The 14,114-nt window shown below is 39.8% G+C and overlaps 1 protein-coding gene across 1 annotated transcript in view; it reads right to left on the reverse strand.

Moving 5' to 3' along the window:
* LOC141015308 (calcium-activated potassium channel subunit alpha-1a-like) overlaps positions 1-14,114 on the reverse strand; it is a 90,162-nt gene that overhangs the window by 46,500 nt on the left and 29,548 nt on the right. The window contains exon 3 of the mRNA XM_073489300.1: positions 3,177-3,238. Coding sequence (XP_073345401.1) covers positions 3,177-3,238 — 62 coding nt within the window. The remainder of the gene's footprint in view (positions 1-3,176; positions 3,239-14,114) is intronic.

The following is a 14,114-nucleotide window of genomic DNA, read 5'->3' on the forward strand; positions in this document are numbered from 1 at the left end:
AAACAAAGCTAACATGTGAGTTATCAACATTTAAAAGCTAAAAGACAGATATTGTTCACAGGAGTTAGTGGAGCTAAAGCTAAAAGTTTTACCTTTAGCTCCGTTGCAGCCTAAAACAGAGCTAAGGCGACAACCGAACTAAAAGGTCAGTTACTTACATTAAGCAGCTAAAAGAGAGCTGTTTTTCTCAGGAGGCGGTGGAGCTAAGGCTCAAACCTTTAGCTTTAGCTTTGTTTTAGCCTTACACAGAGCTAAACTTCAAGTTACTAATGGACTTACAGTGGACAGAAACACAACTCCAAATTGATGTTGAACTGTTTGCTAGCATGTTAGCCATAACAGGTATGTGTTTACAGCTCACTACGATGGTCTGAACTGGCCAAAAAAAATAGCTAAAGCAGGTTTAAATTAAGCTAAAAGTATTAGCTTTAGATCTGATGCAGCCCAACAGAGCTAAACGTGAGTTAGCCTACTAATGGACTCGCAGTGGGTAAAAACATGACCTCGAATGAATGCTAAAGTGTTTGCTAGCATGTTATCTTTGTGTTTACAGTTTTCTTCATTGCTCCCAACTGGCCAAAAAAATCAGTGTATGCAGGTTTAAATTAAGTCATTAATTAATTTTGAACAAGATGTGTTAAAACGCGCTATATCACAGTTGAATAAGAAACTTGCTCTGTCTGTCATGTGTCACATGTACAGTTTAAGAGATAACTTTACCTTTACGTTAATGAACCAATGAACTGCGTGGCACTTTCAACGTTCATCATAATTAAGGAAAGACCACATGGACACTTAGGGTGCAAACTGAGATAAGACTTCAGCTTAATGAAGAGAAACTCTCTTTGTAACCTAACTCGCAGCTCATAGCTCCAGCTCTTCTGTACAAATTTAAGTGGGTCTTCAGTGTTGTCGTCTCTCTCGGTGTCGCTTCCAGCCAGGTCGGCCTGTCCGTCATATAACAGCCTCACCGGCCTCGCAGGACTAATTACAGGAAGGGCTGTATCTATTACAGTCCGCTGCCACTTAGAGGCACGCAAGAGAGCAGCTAACTGGCTGCTCTTTGGCTTTAAGTACTGGGCTTGTTGGGTTGACAGGTAGTGAAAAATACTGTGTGAATAATAGAAAGACCTGGACAAGACTGAATAAAAAACTAGGACAAAGAGTGGGATGAATATGAATATAAGTCATCGAACAGGTGCTGCAGCATCGTTCTCGTTGTTCACTTAACAATGCGCGAAAAGGTTAAAGACAGAGGTCGTAGGTCGTCCTTCATCAGGCGGAAAGGTATACAAGCACGTTCTGGGGGCCACAGATGGCATCGGTGAGGATGTAACTCTACCTGAGCTTGTCCAGTTAATGAAATGAGATCATGCTTGAAAACCACATCGGAGAGCAAGCCAAGCCCACAGCTGTATGCGGTCTTATGAAATTACAAATAACCTGAATACAAAGCTTCAGGAGCATGAGCCAGATTACGTGAGTTTACGGCCCATTTTCTCCTCTCTGCCTTAACGTTACTCCCGGCGGAGAGTCCCCTGTGCGCTCGATAAAAGCTTTTACCCTGCTGTATTTTGCTCTGCTTCTTAATGGCACGTCCTGTACAAACACCACCAGGCTGCAGTAACAGTACACTGTCGCGAGCAGAGCTAAAAGGGTCTTCCGCTTCCTCGAGGTTGATGAGCGATGGGGATTGTTTGGAGCAGGAACTTTGGTCTTTCCTGCCTGTTCGAGGGTCTGATCCTTTTCATTACAGAGATTAAGCAAATTTCATCCGTGAGCACTGGCTGTTTGTCAGCAGAGATCGCCAGTAAGCTCAGAGCAGTTTACCTTGAAGGGGATTGGATGAAATACAAGCAGTGTTCTCAAATACTGTATACGCAGCACAAAGCACTCAATGTTATTAAAGCTAGTATGACAATATATGGACCGTATGAGGATTTATGAGAGTATAGGAAACGGATAATGGTCGAGGTCTCTTAGGCTAATCTAAATCATACATGTCTGAAATATATACAATATTCCCATAATCTGTATAACTGAAGCATCATTTTACCGACAGGATGTGGCCGCAATAAGACCATAATACATACAGCGTGACTGCTAAGTTCAGAAAGGGCACCAGAAGGCGACCTAGAGGGCATTTCCGCCAGTGGTTAGCTTTGAGCTAGCAGACTCAGGGAATACACGGAGCATTCACCTCAAATCAAACGCAAGGCCACTTCTCGATGTCTTGGTTTGTCACTAAAATGTGTAAATATGCACCCCTTTTCATCCAACAGATTCAAGAAGAAACACAGTAACAACAGCTTAATGCAATAAACTTATAGTAACATAATAAACAATTGATATCTATATGGATATTATATGATTTTTCTAGTTAAAATACCGAGTTCAGGTATATTAATGTCATGAAGTCATATTCTGATATACAGTAGCGAGATAAACACATGATGTACATTGGACACGGACATTGTATTTTACAATACCACAAATACTGAGTTAGTATCGCCCAGGACACAAAGCACATTTCACAAACACAACGTCAAAATGTAAGATTTGACCACCTGTTCATGCTCCTGCTGCTCGCCAGTTAGCTAACTTAGCCGTACAGCTAGCGAACCAGACTGGCCGCTTTGAGAACCGGGGAAGTGTTGGTGCTTACGCTGCTAGCACAGGAGCTTTGGACCAGGACCAGAATTGTTCAGCTAAAATTCTTACATAGTGCAGCTTTAAATATAAAAGTCAAACTATCACCTAGTGTTGTATCTGGACACCACAGTCCACCGTCTACACTCATTTACAAAGAGTGACGATATGCCATAGTCCGCATTTTCAATATGTGGTATGAAGGCATATTAGGACATTTTATTTAATGTGTATGCAACATTAAATGTATCTGGATACAATATATTATATGAGGCAAATGCTGCTTCAGTGTTTGACCTGGTGTATTGCTCATTAAAAGCAATTTCAGTTTCATTCGTCCATTTTCAGACCTGTTCCTGTCGGTTCAGTGGCTACAAGGCTTGAGCAGTGTTAACATTTACAGAGCCACATCTGATCATATGGTCAAATGAACGCTCATGAATTATAAAAGCAGCTTCAAAAGTATCCCAAAGTCTCAGGGCAGCATCAGAAGTGAACGTGCGATGATCTGACACAGAAATACTTACTCAGAGGAGTCTATGAAGTATATAACAAGGGCTCCGATGCTGAGAGCAAATACGAGCACCACCTGGAAGAAAAAAGAAAAAAGGAACATTTTACTTAAGTTGCACATTATGATACTGACACATCATTCGCAGTATACTTTATAAAACAGTTTAGCACCCGACGGTAGACGTTTAATCTATGGATGTTTCTCTTTTATAGGAAATGACACCAGCTTCATGCGTCTGACAAATTTGACTGGAAGTGCTAATTTATTCTAATATTTAACAAGAACACAATAAACAAGAACAAATAGCAAAAATTGTCTTTTTTTTTTTTTTGCAATGTGTGATGTTGTAATTTCCAAATCCCTTTAAATACTGCATGACCTTGCTGTTTTAGCCAAACACCACATCATTATGATGATTGGGGCGAATTTGCAGAAAAAATGACTGTGATTGGAAAAAAATAATTCAAGGTTGTTGCAGAATTCACAGCTGCAATATTGCAACTTCCTGGAGGGACTGAAAACTAAGATACAAAGTGCTTTACAAGACATAAAAGCAGAAGAACAAATGAATTAAGAATGAATATTAACAAATGAAAGAATTCAGTAAAATGTGTCGACAGAAAATGATCAGGTAATCTGTATTTTTTCAAGCAAAAAACTTCCAGAAGCTTCCAGCTCCTTCCATGTGATTTATTATCATTATTTAATTGAATATCTTTGAGTTTTGGACTGTTGGTTGAACAAAACAAGTCATTTTAAGACATCAGCTTTCTCTCATCCTCGACATTTTATAGACTTAACGATCGATCGGTTAATTGACAAAATAATCACCCCATTATTCAATCGTGAAGATAATCCTACAACATATTTCCTCAGAAACAAAAGCTACCTCGAACACTGGCGTGCAGTGAATGAGAGAACTGTGTTTCAAGGTGTGTGACAAATGTTTCGTGCCTATCAACGAGCACTGATCGACCTTGATACATCTCGTGAAGCCTGTTATAATTGTGTTATATAAAGCAGAAAGAAAGAGTCACAGTTTGAAACAGCAGTGTGTCACACACACACACACACACACACACACTCATCAGTTACTGTACATATGACAGTGTAAATAAATACGCCAGAGCTCGGCTCATCATGTAAATTGGCAGCGGAAGAGTGGGCGAGGTGACAGAACGTGGCTTCAGCTTTCACAGACGAAGGAAAACAAGGAAGGATGCAGCAGCAGAGCCCTGAAGCTTCGGCCGTCACAGCGGAGCAACGAGATAATTATACTTTTTTTTAAAAAAAAACAGGGCCCTGCGTTTTTATGTCACTCTGACTTTCCGCAGGGGGAGACCCTGCTGTATAAACCAAAGCCTGCAGTAGGAAGATAGTCGTTCAGAGCAGACGGGGAGGCAGGTTGCAGGGTGATAAACATGAGATCCAGGGGTGTTAGCGAACAAAGCAAAAGCTGTCAGGTGACAGCTCTGACACTGACAGAGCTTAGGTGAAACTTAATAACTGTCGGGAATACCACGGGAAATCAGGCTTAACTGTAAATACAAATTAAAATGGGAAATAAACACAGCACAGATCGAGATATTCAGAGGTCGACGGGTGGCCACTGTCATTTCGATCAGTGTTACCTGTAGGGAAAAAAACCCTGTGTTCTCACCCGACCCACCGCCGCTGTCACTGAGAATCACACAGTAACATTCAGAAGTGACTGCTGTCACGTTGTGTTTGTCTAACCAGAGGAGAAAGTGGAAGACTTTCAGAAATGGAGGGCAGAGGATAAAATCTCTGTTACCTAACTCAAAAATCAGGCTTAAAACAGTGACTTTAAGTATTTTAATTGCATGTAAAATATCTGTCTAGCTCTGTTACATAAGTTAAATGAGTCACATACAAGTATAAATAACCTAACTAGATGTTTGATTTATTACAGGACAGAGAATAACCAATTTAAAATGCAATAATTGCCAAACAGTCCCCTTTAATTCAATCAAGCCTCATCCAGTAGCACCCAAAACATATTTAAAGGGTAACTCCACCAATTTTACACATTAAAGTGTTTTTACAGGTCTTGGGGAGTACAACTACATATGTGAAAAAAGTAGTATAAAACTTTTTGTAGCTGCATGTAATTTGATAAATTGCCTCCTATAACCTGCATTGTGGGTAATGTAAGATTTGAAAAGCAGGGACTCACTATGAACAGTTTCAAAACAAATGATCAAGATCAATACATCAAAACAAGAGACGACACCTTTTTTATTTAATTCATTCTTCTTCCTTTTCGAAACCTGTTGCCTACATTACCCAAAATGCAGCTTGGAGGCAATCTATCAGATTACCTGAAGCTTGCTCTGGTGCCTCAAAAGGCTACATAAGTAATTGTACTCCGTGAGACCTGTAAGCACACTTAAATGTATTAAATTGATTGGAATTTTTCCATCAATACCCATGAATTATTCACTGAGAAATCAACAAAAATGCCTTTCCTCGCAGAAGAAATTCCTGGATCTTTATCCAGATCTGCACCAAAAGTTAAAGGGGTCTATTCTGGGCTGAGACCCATCCTCCATTTAAGTTTCGTGGAAATCCGTTCAGTAGTTTTTGTGTCATGCTGGTTACAAACCAACCAACTAACAAACAAACTGACATCGGTGAAAACATAGCATAATTAATTCAATTAAATCAGGTTATTTAATGTATTGACTCAACATGATAGAAAAAACATTGCATTAAATGGGACACTTTACACTGAACGTATGTAATAACACTATAAAACTTATTTGTATTTAAAGTCAACATTTTAGGCATAATTGTGCTTTTGAGTTCGTGCTTCTTACAGAGGCTATAACAAAAACTCAACCACAACACAGTTGATGAGTTTATATGTTTCTCATTTTGCAAACACGCTTTCTGCCATTTTGTTTTGAGGAGACCTAGATTTGTAATTCCCTAAAAATAAAGCTCATTGTACAGTATCGTGAGTCGACATTTAAAAGACAAAACGCAAAGAAGCTCTTTAATACTGCTGCAAAATGAGCGTCCCAATTTCCCCTTTTAAAAGCCAGAGCTTACGTAGACGAGGGCTCGACCCGGAGAAACAGACTGAAAGACAAACTGAACAAATGTTTTACATCCTGAAATACACTACCAGGTTATCTCAACCCTACCTGGCTTTCATCTATTTAAATGACACAATGGCCGTCCTGAACAAGAAGCCAATGAGCATCCATAATGAATGAGCTCAGCCTAATTCATTTCCATGATGTGAAATTGTATTGTCAACCTGCAACCACTGATGGCTCCCTAATGACAAAAAGCACCCGCATGCATTTTTAATCGACCCCTTCTTCTTTGAGAGCCAGGAAATCTCTTTATGCCTCTGACCGTCCCAGTTTAGAAACTGGAAACAATGTTGGTGCAACCCTAGAAATGCTAATGCCGCCGGCAGAGGAAGACTCAGCGATGGCAGTAAATAAAACACAGGCTGCAACAAAGAGGGAGCAGCCTTGACTGTGTTTGTCAATGAGTTGACAGCAGACGGTGCCAGCATTCATCATTTATCTCAGTCATCGAATAATGATGCATCACATCTGTATTTTCAGCCTTCTTCAGGCGTTGGCTGGCAGATGGCTCCACCCACAAGGGGGCAAAGTGAGGTTGGACTCACAGGGAGGGCCGACCACCGCGTGACGACCAAGAGAGCAGCCAAGACAGTCTGATTTATATTTATTCCACTTAATGCCACAGCCAATTACAGGATGAGAGGGAAATGACGCTGCAGTGAAAGAAAATGACAAATATGTTCTTTCAAAGCGAACAAGATGCATTCACTGCCAGGAAGGAAATCAATTCTATGATATGGCGAAGAAACAAAAACAAAAAAAAGTCCTGAATCTGCAAGTCACAGTTCATTTTCAGATTACTTGAAACAAGTCCAATTTAAGTCTCAAGTCATTGAAGACGTGTCAAATTAAATTTCAAGTTATTTGACAGAAGTCTGAGTCAGGGATTAACTTTTTGAGAGTAAGTCTCAAGTCAAGACACAAATTGTTTTCGAGGTCAAGTCTCAAGTCATTTGAGACAATTTCAGGCCAAGTCTTTGAAACCATAACCACCCAAGTTATTTGAATCAAATCAGACTCCAGTTTCAGGTTATTTGAAATAAGTGCCAATCGAGTCCCAAAGTCATTTGAGAAAAGACCAAGTCAAGGCTCAAGTCATCTGAGACCAGTCCAAGTAAATTCTGAAGTTATTGGAAACAAATGTTGAGTTCTTTATACATTCGAAACAAGTCTGAGTCAAGGACCAAGTCAGTCAGACCAAGTCTCAGGTCAAGTCGCAAGTCATTTGAAACAAATGCCAATTCAGATCAAAGTAATTCAAGAAAATCCAAGCAAAGTCTCATTTAAAAAAGTACGTCTCAAGCAAAGTCTCAAGTTATATAAAACAAGTGTCAACTCAAATCCCATGTCAATTGAGGCAAATCCAAGAAAAGTCAGGTTATTTAAAACAAGTCAGAGTCAATTCTCAAGTCTGTCAGAGTACTTTAAGTCTCAAGTCACAAATCATTCTGTACCATTTAGTCCAAGTAAAGTTTCAAGTTATTTGAAACAAGTCAGACTCAAGTCCAGAGTCTATCAAAGCAAGTCTCGAGTTTAGTCACCATTTATTTAAAGTCTCAAGTCACTTGAAATATGTCCTTGTCAAGTCTCAAGGCATCTATCATTTTATTTCATTTAAGTGAGGTCTCAAGAGTCTCACATCAAGTCTCAAGTCATTCAAGACAAACCTTTATAAGCAAACGAGTTGAATGACAAAGCGTTAAAAAATGTTCCTTTCAAAACTGTTAGCGTTTTCAACGTTATGCAAAGGCCGTCTGTCGCTCTTCGGATTCTGTTTTAATTGCTGCATAAATTGGGACTGATTACATGCAGCACAGATGGTGAAGGCTTTCTTAAAAACACAAATAAAATTGACTTTATTTATTGAAAGGGTTGCGGGTAAGTTATGTCTTACAGTGGTCAAGTCCAAGCAACTAATCTGTAACACATCGTCACAAAACTGGGGAAATGAGGCAGAGTTTCTATCTTTAGACAGACACAAAAGCATGTTTCCAGCTGTAAGGTGACGAAAAGAGTTAGATAAAACAGATTTCTTATAAAAAAAAACATCCTGATGCATTATTATATGTTCATATACATTCAAAAAGAAAAGAACAATTAGTGTATTCTCCAGGTCCACCTTCACACAACAGATTATGTTATCACCAATGATCCTGTCAATGATGTTCGGTATATTACAGCCCTGCAGGGAGCACCAGCACATCTTAAGCATTCAGAAGTCAACCTCCAAACATCAAAAAACCCACTCATGCTCCTCCACTCTTCCTGGAGTGTGACTCACCATCAACCAGTGTGAATAACCTGCCAAAGCAATGGGAACTTCACTTGGGCATAAAAATCACATTTACTGTGAGGAGTGAGCTCAAAGCCAGAGAGGTGATGTCACCTCACTGATATTTCACATTTAAATGATAATTTCTTCTTTTGTAGTCGCACGGAAAAGAGACAGACATGGAGGCAAATGACATATTTTCAAAAGTGAGTGAAAACAAAAGGATGCTTTTAGCACTCCAGTGTCGTACTAAAGATGCTGTCAGCTTGTATTATTGATCGTTGAAAGGGAAACACTCACACTTTCTCACGCACTATTTTGCTTTCATAACATGCCATCTATCAGACTAGTGAAAGAAAATGTCCAAAATACACATCAGGTATTTATTTTAGTTCACATTTATGTTTCTGACATTGACGCAAATTAGTGAATATCTAATGTGATTGCCTTATTTTTTTTTTTGTCACTGATTCATTTGATATTAAAGGTGCAATATGTTAGAATTTAAAAAGAAAACATTTTTAAAAATGTACTAAAATTATCAACAGACTGTGAAGAAAGAGAATTTGCACTGTGTTGCAGAGATATCTACTGAAGTTAGCATGCTAACCAGCTAGCCCTGGACTGGGCCTGGTCCAACACCTCCCCGGTGCTCCGAGCTCCCAGTCCGGACTGCTAGCTTCGCTGCTAACGATAGCTACAGTTAGCAGCAGTTAGCGGTTACTCTAGAGATATGCTTCACTTAAGTAGTATTTACATACACCAAAATTTCCATTTTTATACCTATAAATAATCAGAAGGTTTTTACAGAGGGGGTTTGTTCATATGTCATTTATTTATATTATATCTTCTATTCCTAAAAACATGGCAATACATTTATTTTTATTTAAAAGATATATCCAAACTTATGATTTTAATATATTAATAAAATGAAACAAGAATTTTAAACCATTGTTCTGATTCCTGTTATGGAGGTGTATGCAAACTAGTGCATTTTTAAATTGCAAAATGCCACATTTGCATATTTAAACTTGCAATTTCAGAAATCTTGTTGTGCAAAAAATAATTGTCTCAATGTAACCCGGGAAGACAATGCAGTAAACAGTGTCATTCGTGTGTTGAGAGCTTTAAGTTAATATAACAGTACAGCAGCGGTCCAGTTATAAGAAATCATATGACGAGGGCTCATTGAGATTCAGGTAAGGTAGAAACATGTTTAACAAATATCTGCAGTGGGAGGTTGTGTTATTCTGAGCTGCTACAGCATCTAAAAACAGGATTCAGAAGAAGCAGAGGTCAGTTTGTTCCGTATTCCCTTAAAGCCTGCGGTCACTGTAGGATCAGAGCTGTCATTGGTGGGATGCCAGAGATTTGTGTGTGCGGTCACCTGACCGTTTTTGTTTCGTTTAAGTCAAAGCTCCATTTCCCTCGGTGTTAGCTCGAGTTCACGCAGCTCTCCCATTTAACTGTTCATAGGGAGCGTAAGTCCCTCATGGGTGACTAACCCCAAGAACGCGGCGCTGCTTTCCAAGACAAAATGACCTCAGGACAATCCCGGTGAACTCCTCCCGGCCCATCTGTCTGCTCTCAAGTGCCACTAATAAGGCACCTTGGACACAATGGCAACAAATACAGAACTGCACAATAGAGGAGGAAAAAAAAACATGGTGCCATCAGTAAGCTGAATGGTACAATTACATGCTGTGATATTAATGGCAACACAATTGGACATCTATTTTCCGTCTTTAGATTTCTATCTCTGAGCTGCAAGTGTTTTTTTTTTTAAAGATGAGTGGCAGAGTTTCAGTTTTAATCAATAGAGAAATTTTCTCTGGCATGAATATCGATTTGTTCAGGTCATGCTGCAAATGTTTGAGAAAGAAAGAAAACCTGACAATACAGCCTTGTAAAATGTATAAATCACAGGAGTAATTCTCTATATTATTTTATTTGACTGGCTGTTAACCACCTTGCAAAGATACAAATCATCACAGTCGTTATCTTCACTACAAAATGATTTAATTACACATAGTTTATTTTGTTGTTTGTGTCGTTCCAGCAGCTGTAAATGTGCAATAGGCCGTGAATCGTGAGACTCCTTGGTCATCATACTGTTCTCACTAACTAGACTTTTACAGTGCTCCTCCACAGTTTATCCTTCGCCCCGAGGTGATAACAGCTTATCAGCATGTTTACAACAACAGCCACAAACCTGATCGACTGCAGCCCTGACAAACACTGACACTGAATTAACATTTGAGACGTTTACGGTGTCATTACTGTCAAACTCCTCCGCAGGATATGAGGCAGGACATGTGTGGCATGTGATGCAACTTCAGCTCTACAGTCTCAAGCTGTTGCTGCTATTGTTTTCGTCTTGACAGCTTGGGAATATTGGTTGCTAAAGCACCGTGATGGATGATGACCGTTGACCTCATCGTGACCTTTTCTTACTTTGACGTCCTCCGCTGACTATTTGAAGGGCTTTCAGAGTACACACAGAGCACTTGTGAGGCCCAAAATAGAGCAGGGCTACACAATTATGGCTAAACCAATAATCCTGATTATAATGCTAGATTTCAGTATGTGATTGTCCATCAGAATTACTCTTTGCCGACTAGGGTGAACAATTATTTAATGGCCCTTTTGTGTATCAACCTTGTGGCTATTTTGGACGACGGCAGCTCAACCTGAAAGCTGCACTTTTATTTTTATAATCAAGTACTTTGTATGATGTGAACTCTTGGTAGAGACCCAAACAAGAGCTACCAATAATGGAGTAGGCCTGTAAAACAGATCTGGGCTCCGAATTAATGCTAATGTTGAAGCATTTGGTGCTAAATAAGCAACAGTTTGCTAACATGTCTTGCGGTGTTGCACCTCTAAGTAGTCAAAACTTAAATCTTAAAGCCTGGAAGTATAGAAGTGTGGCTCAGATTAATACATACTTGCATTGCATATGCATTTACTGGCAGTTAACTATTGGCCCTATAGTCTTATTAGCCCGTAATAATGTTAATAAGCATCTTATAAGGTCTTTATTACATACAGACCTTAAAGAGGTCATATTATGCTAATTTCCAGGTTCATACTTTTATTTGGGGGTCCTAGTAGAATAAGTTTACATACTTTATTTTCAAAGAACACATTATTTTTCTCATATGGTGCATTGCTGCAGCATCCCTTTTCACACTGTGTCTTGAACGCTCTGTTTTGGCTACAGAGTGAGACATCTCGCCTCTGTTCAATCTTTGGTGAGAGTTGCACATGCGCATTACTTAACGGGCAGGATGTAGCCAATCAGAGGCCGAGTAGGGCGGGTCATGCCGAGCAAGGTAGTGTGATCTAAAATAACGCCACTACAGCAGTAGCAACTATATGTCTGCTGACTGACTGGAGTGTATATATTTCATAATATATATATTTATATAACGCCTGTTACATAGTGACGCACGTAAGTTACGGAAGTAAAGGCTCGACTCCAAACCAGGTGTTTCAGGCAGTGCAGGAGCAGAGTTTTCTGTGGGAGAGAGTAACTCCCTTTGGCGTGGACTTTGGGCTTTTTCATGCACAAAAATGCTACATAACACAATAAAGCAAACGGCAAAAACCCAAAAAGCATAACATGACCTCTTTAATATAAAGCATTTCCATCAATATCAATGCTATTTGTAAACACAGCATCTAAACAGGCCTAAAATATTCAATTACAGTCTGCTTAAAAAATCCAAAATGTTTATTTCTCATCAATAATTCAAATTGTTCAATTATACTCTACATGTAAACTATATTGTGTATAAAAAATGACAGATTGGGCCTTTAACAGACAGCTGCGTCCCTCTACAGCTCAGGCCTCGATCCACTGGCTGCGTCTGCATGTGCCCCGTGCTCGTGGTAACAGGCAAAAACACAACACGCATACTAATGTGGTACTGGACGGTGCTCCTGAAGCATGGCACACTCCTCAAGCATGATCTTAATATAACCTCCCCTGCAAGTGTAGAAGCACTCCTACCGCCCGCGCAAGAAACTATGATTAAACGGTCCAAATCACTTTGACCTGTGTGACTCAGGTGTTTGACAAGGTCAGAGGCAGGAAACTGAAACAGACACTCACAGTCAAACCAGAACATTTTGAGAAATGGCATCAGTAGTCAACCATTGACTGCGCAGGAGTTCATTTCTTTGTGCATATTCACTGTCATCATATTATGCACAAAAATCACCAAAACACATGGCTCATCTTTTTTTTTTATAACCGTGACATAAACAAAAACAACACGCTTCATGTACTAATCTCAAGGTAAACAATTTATCTAATGTCCACTTAAAATCTAAAGTCCAGTCGCCACCAGTCACACTCATAAAGATTTTCTAAACATGTCTGATATTTGTGACTGATGACACCACTTGCCTGAGGAAGACATACCAGCAGATAAACAACCTCATTCACCTCTTTGGGCTATATTTCCCACGCCTCTCCATCCAGAATTTCATCTTTTCCCTTCCTTTTTAGGGCCTTTTCAGCGTAGAAAACAATACAAGCAGCCAGTGGCCGTCCATGTTTGTTTTTTTGACTTCAGTAGTCACTGACCAGTCGTTTAATGTGTTGTCCTGTGTATTTGCTCGGTTGTATTGCTTGCGCTCCTTCCTGACAGTCAAAAAATAAAGCATCTGTGGCGGAAACAATCTTTTTTTTTGCTTTGTACAGTTTTCATAGATCTCAGGTTTGTCCCCAGCCTCAACAACTGTTTAAGGTGATATTAAGTGAACATTCAAGTGGAAAAATCTTTAAATCTGACTTTAGATTTGCCTGTGACAACTGTGGCTTTGATCGTCTAACTGTCGCTGCTGCTGATGTTTATGTCTTGATCGGTAACACAGCACAGTACTTGACAACTGTGATGTGTTCCCTAGCGATGCCAAGACACCTTCTCAGAGTGTTCGGGGTCAGACACGAAGGGAAAGCATCGCAGTTAAAAGTGCAAATAGAAAAGTTGCTTTGTGAGAGTATTATACATTTTTCCGGACATGCAACTTTGATCAATGCTAATAGACCGAAGTGAAAATGAGGCCTGAGTGGGCCGTCTTCGTTCGATTCATCAGAGTGGGAAGCTTCATTCACAGCACTGCATTGAGATGTATGAATGCATACAGGGAAACCTACATCTCAGATTGGCAGAACGAGTAACATTACTCATCTTCAGACGAGATAACAATAAGATTGCATAATGGGCTGCAGCCGCTGACGACAGCAGCAGAAGGATGATAAATATTATACAATCCCCAGACGCGTGTGTGGTAAGAAATTAGCTCATCATGTGTCATTCTGATCATGCCTGTGCTGTTTTTATGCCAACCTGGTGATTCATGACCGAAGCGAGGCTGAAGGACACGGAGTCGGACGGGTTCAAAGAGTCAGTCTGCAAGCTGCGGGATCGGTGACCCTGCCAGAGTTATTCCTTCAGCCTCTGGACGGGTTTATGAAGGACATTAGACTGATAGTAGACTGAAAGACCACGATGGACTGTAGGGTTTTTCGGTAATTACTGTG

The sequence above is a fragment of the Pagrus major genome, chromosome 20 (genome assembly GCF_040436345.1).
Source record: "Pagrus major chromosome 20, Pma_NU_1.0".
Classification (NCBI taxonomy): domain Eukaryota; kingdom Metazoa; phylum Chordata; class Actinopteri; order Spariformes; family Sparidae; genus Pagrus; species Pagrus major.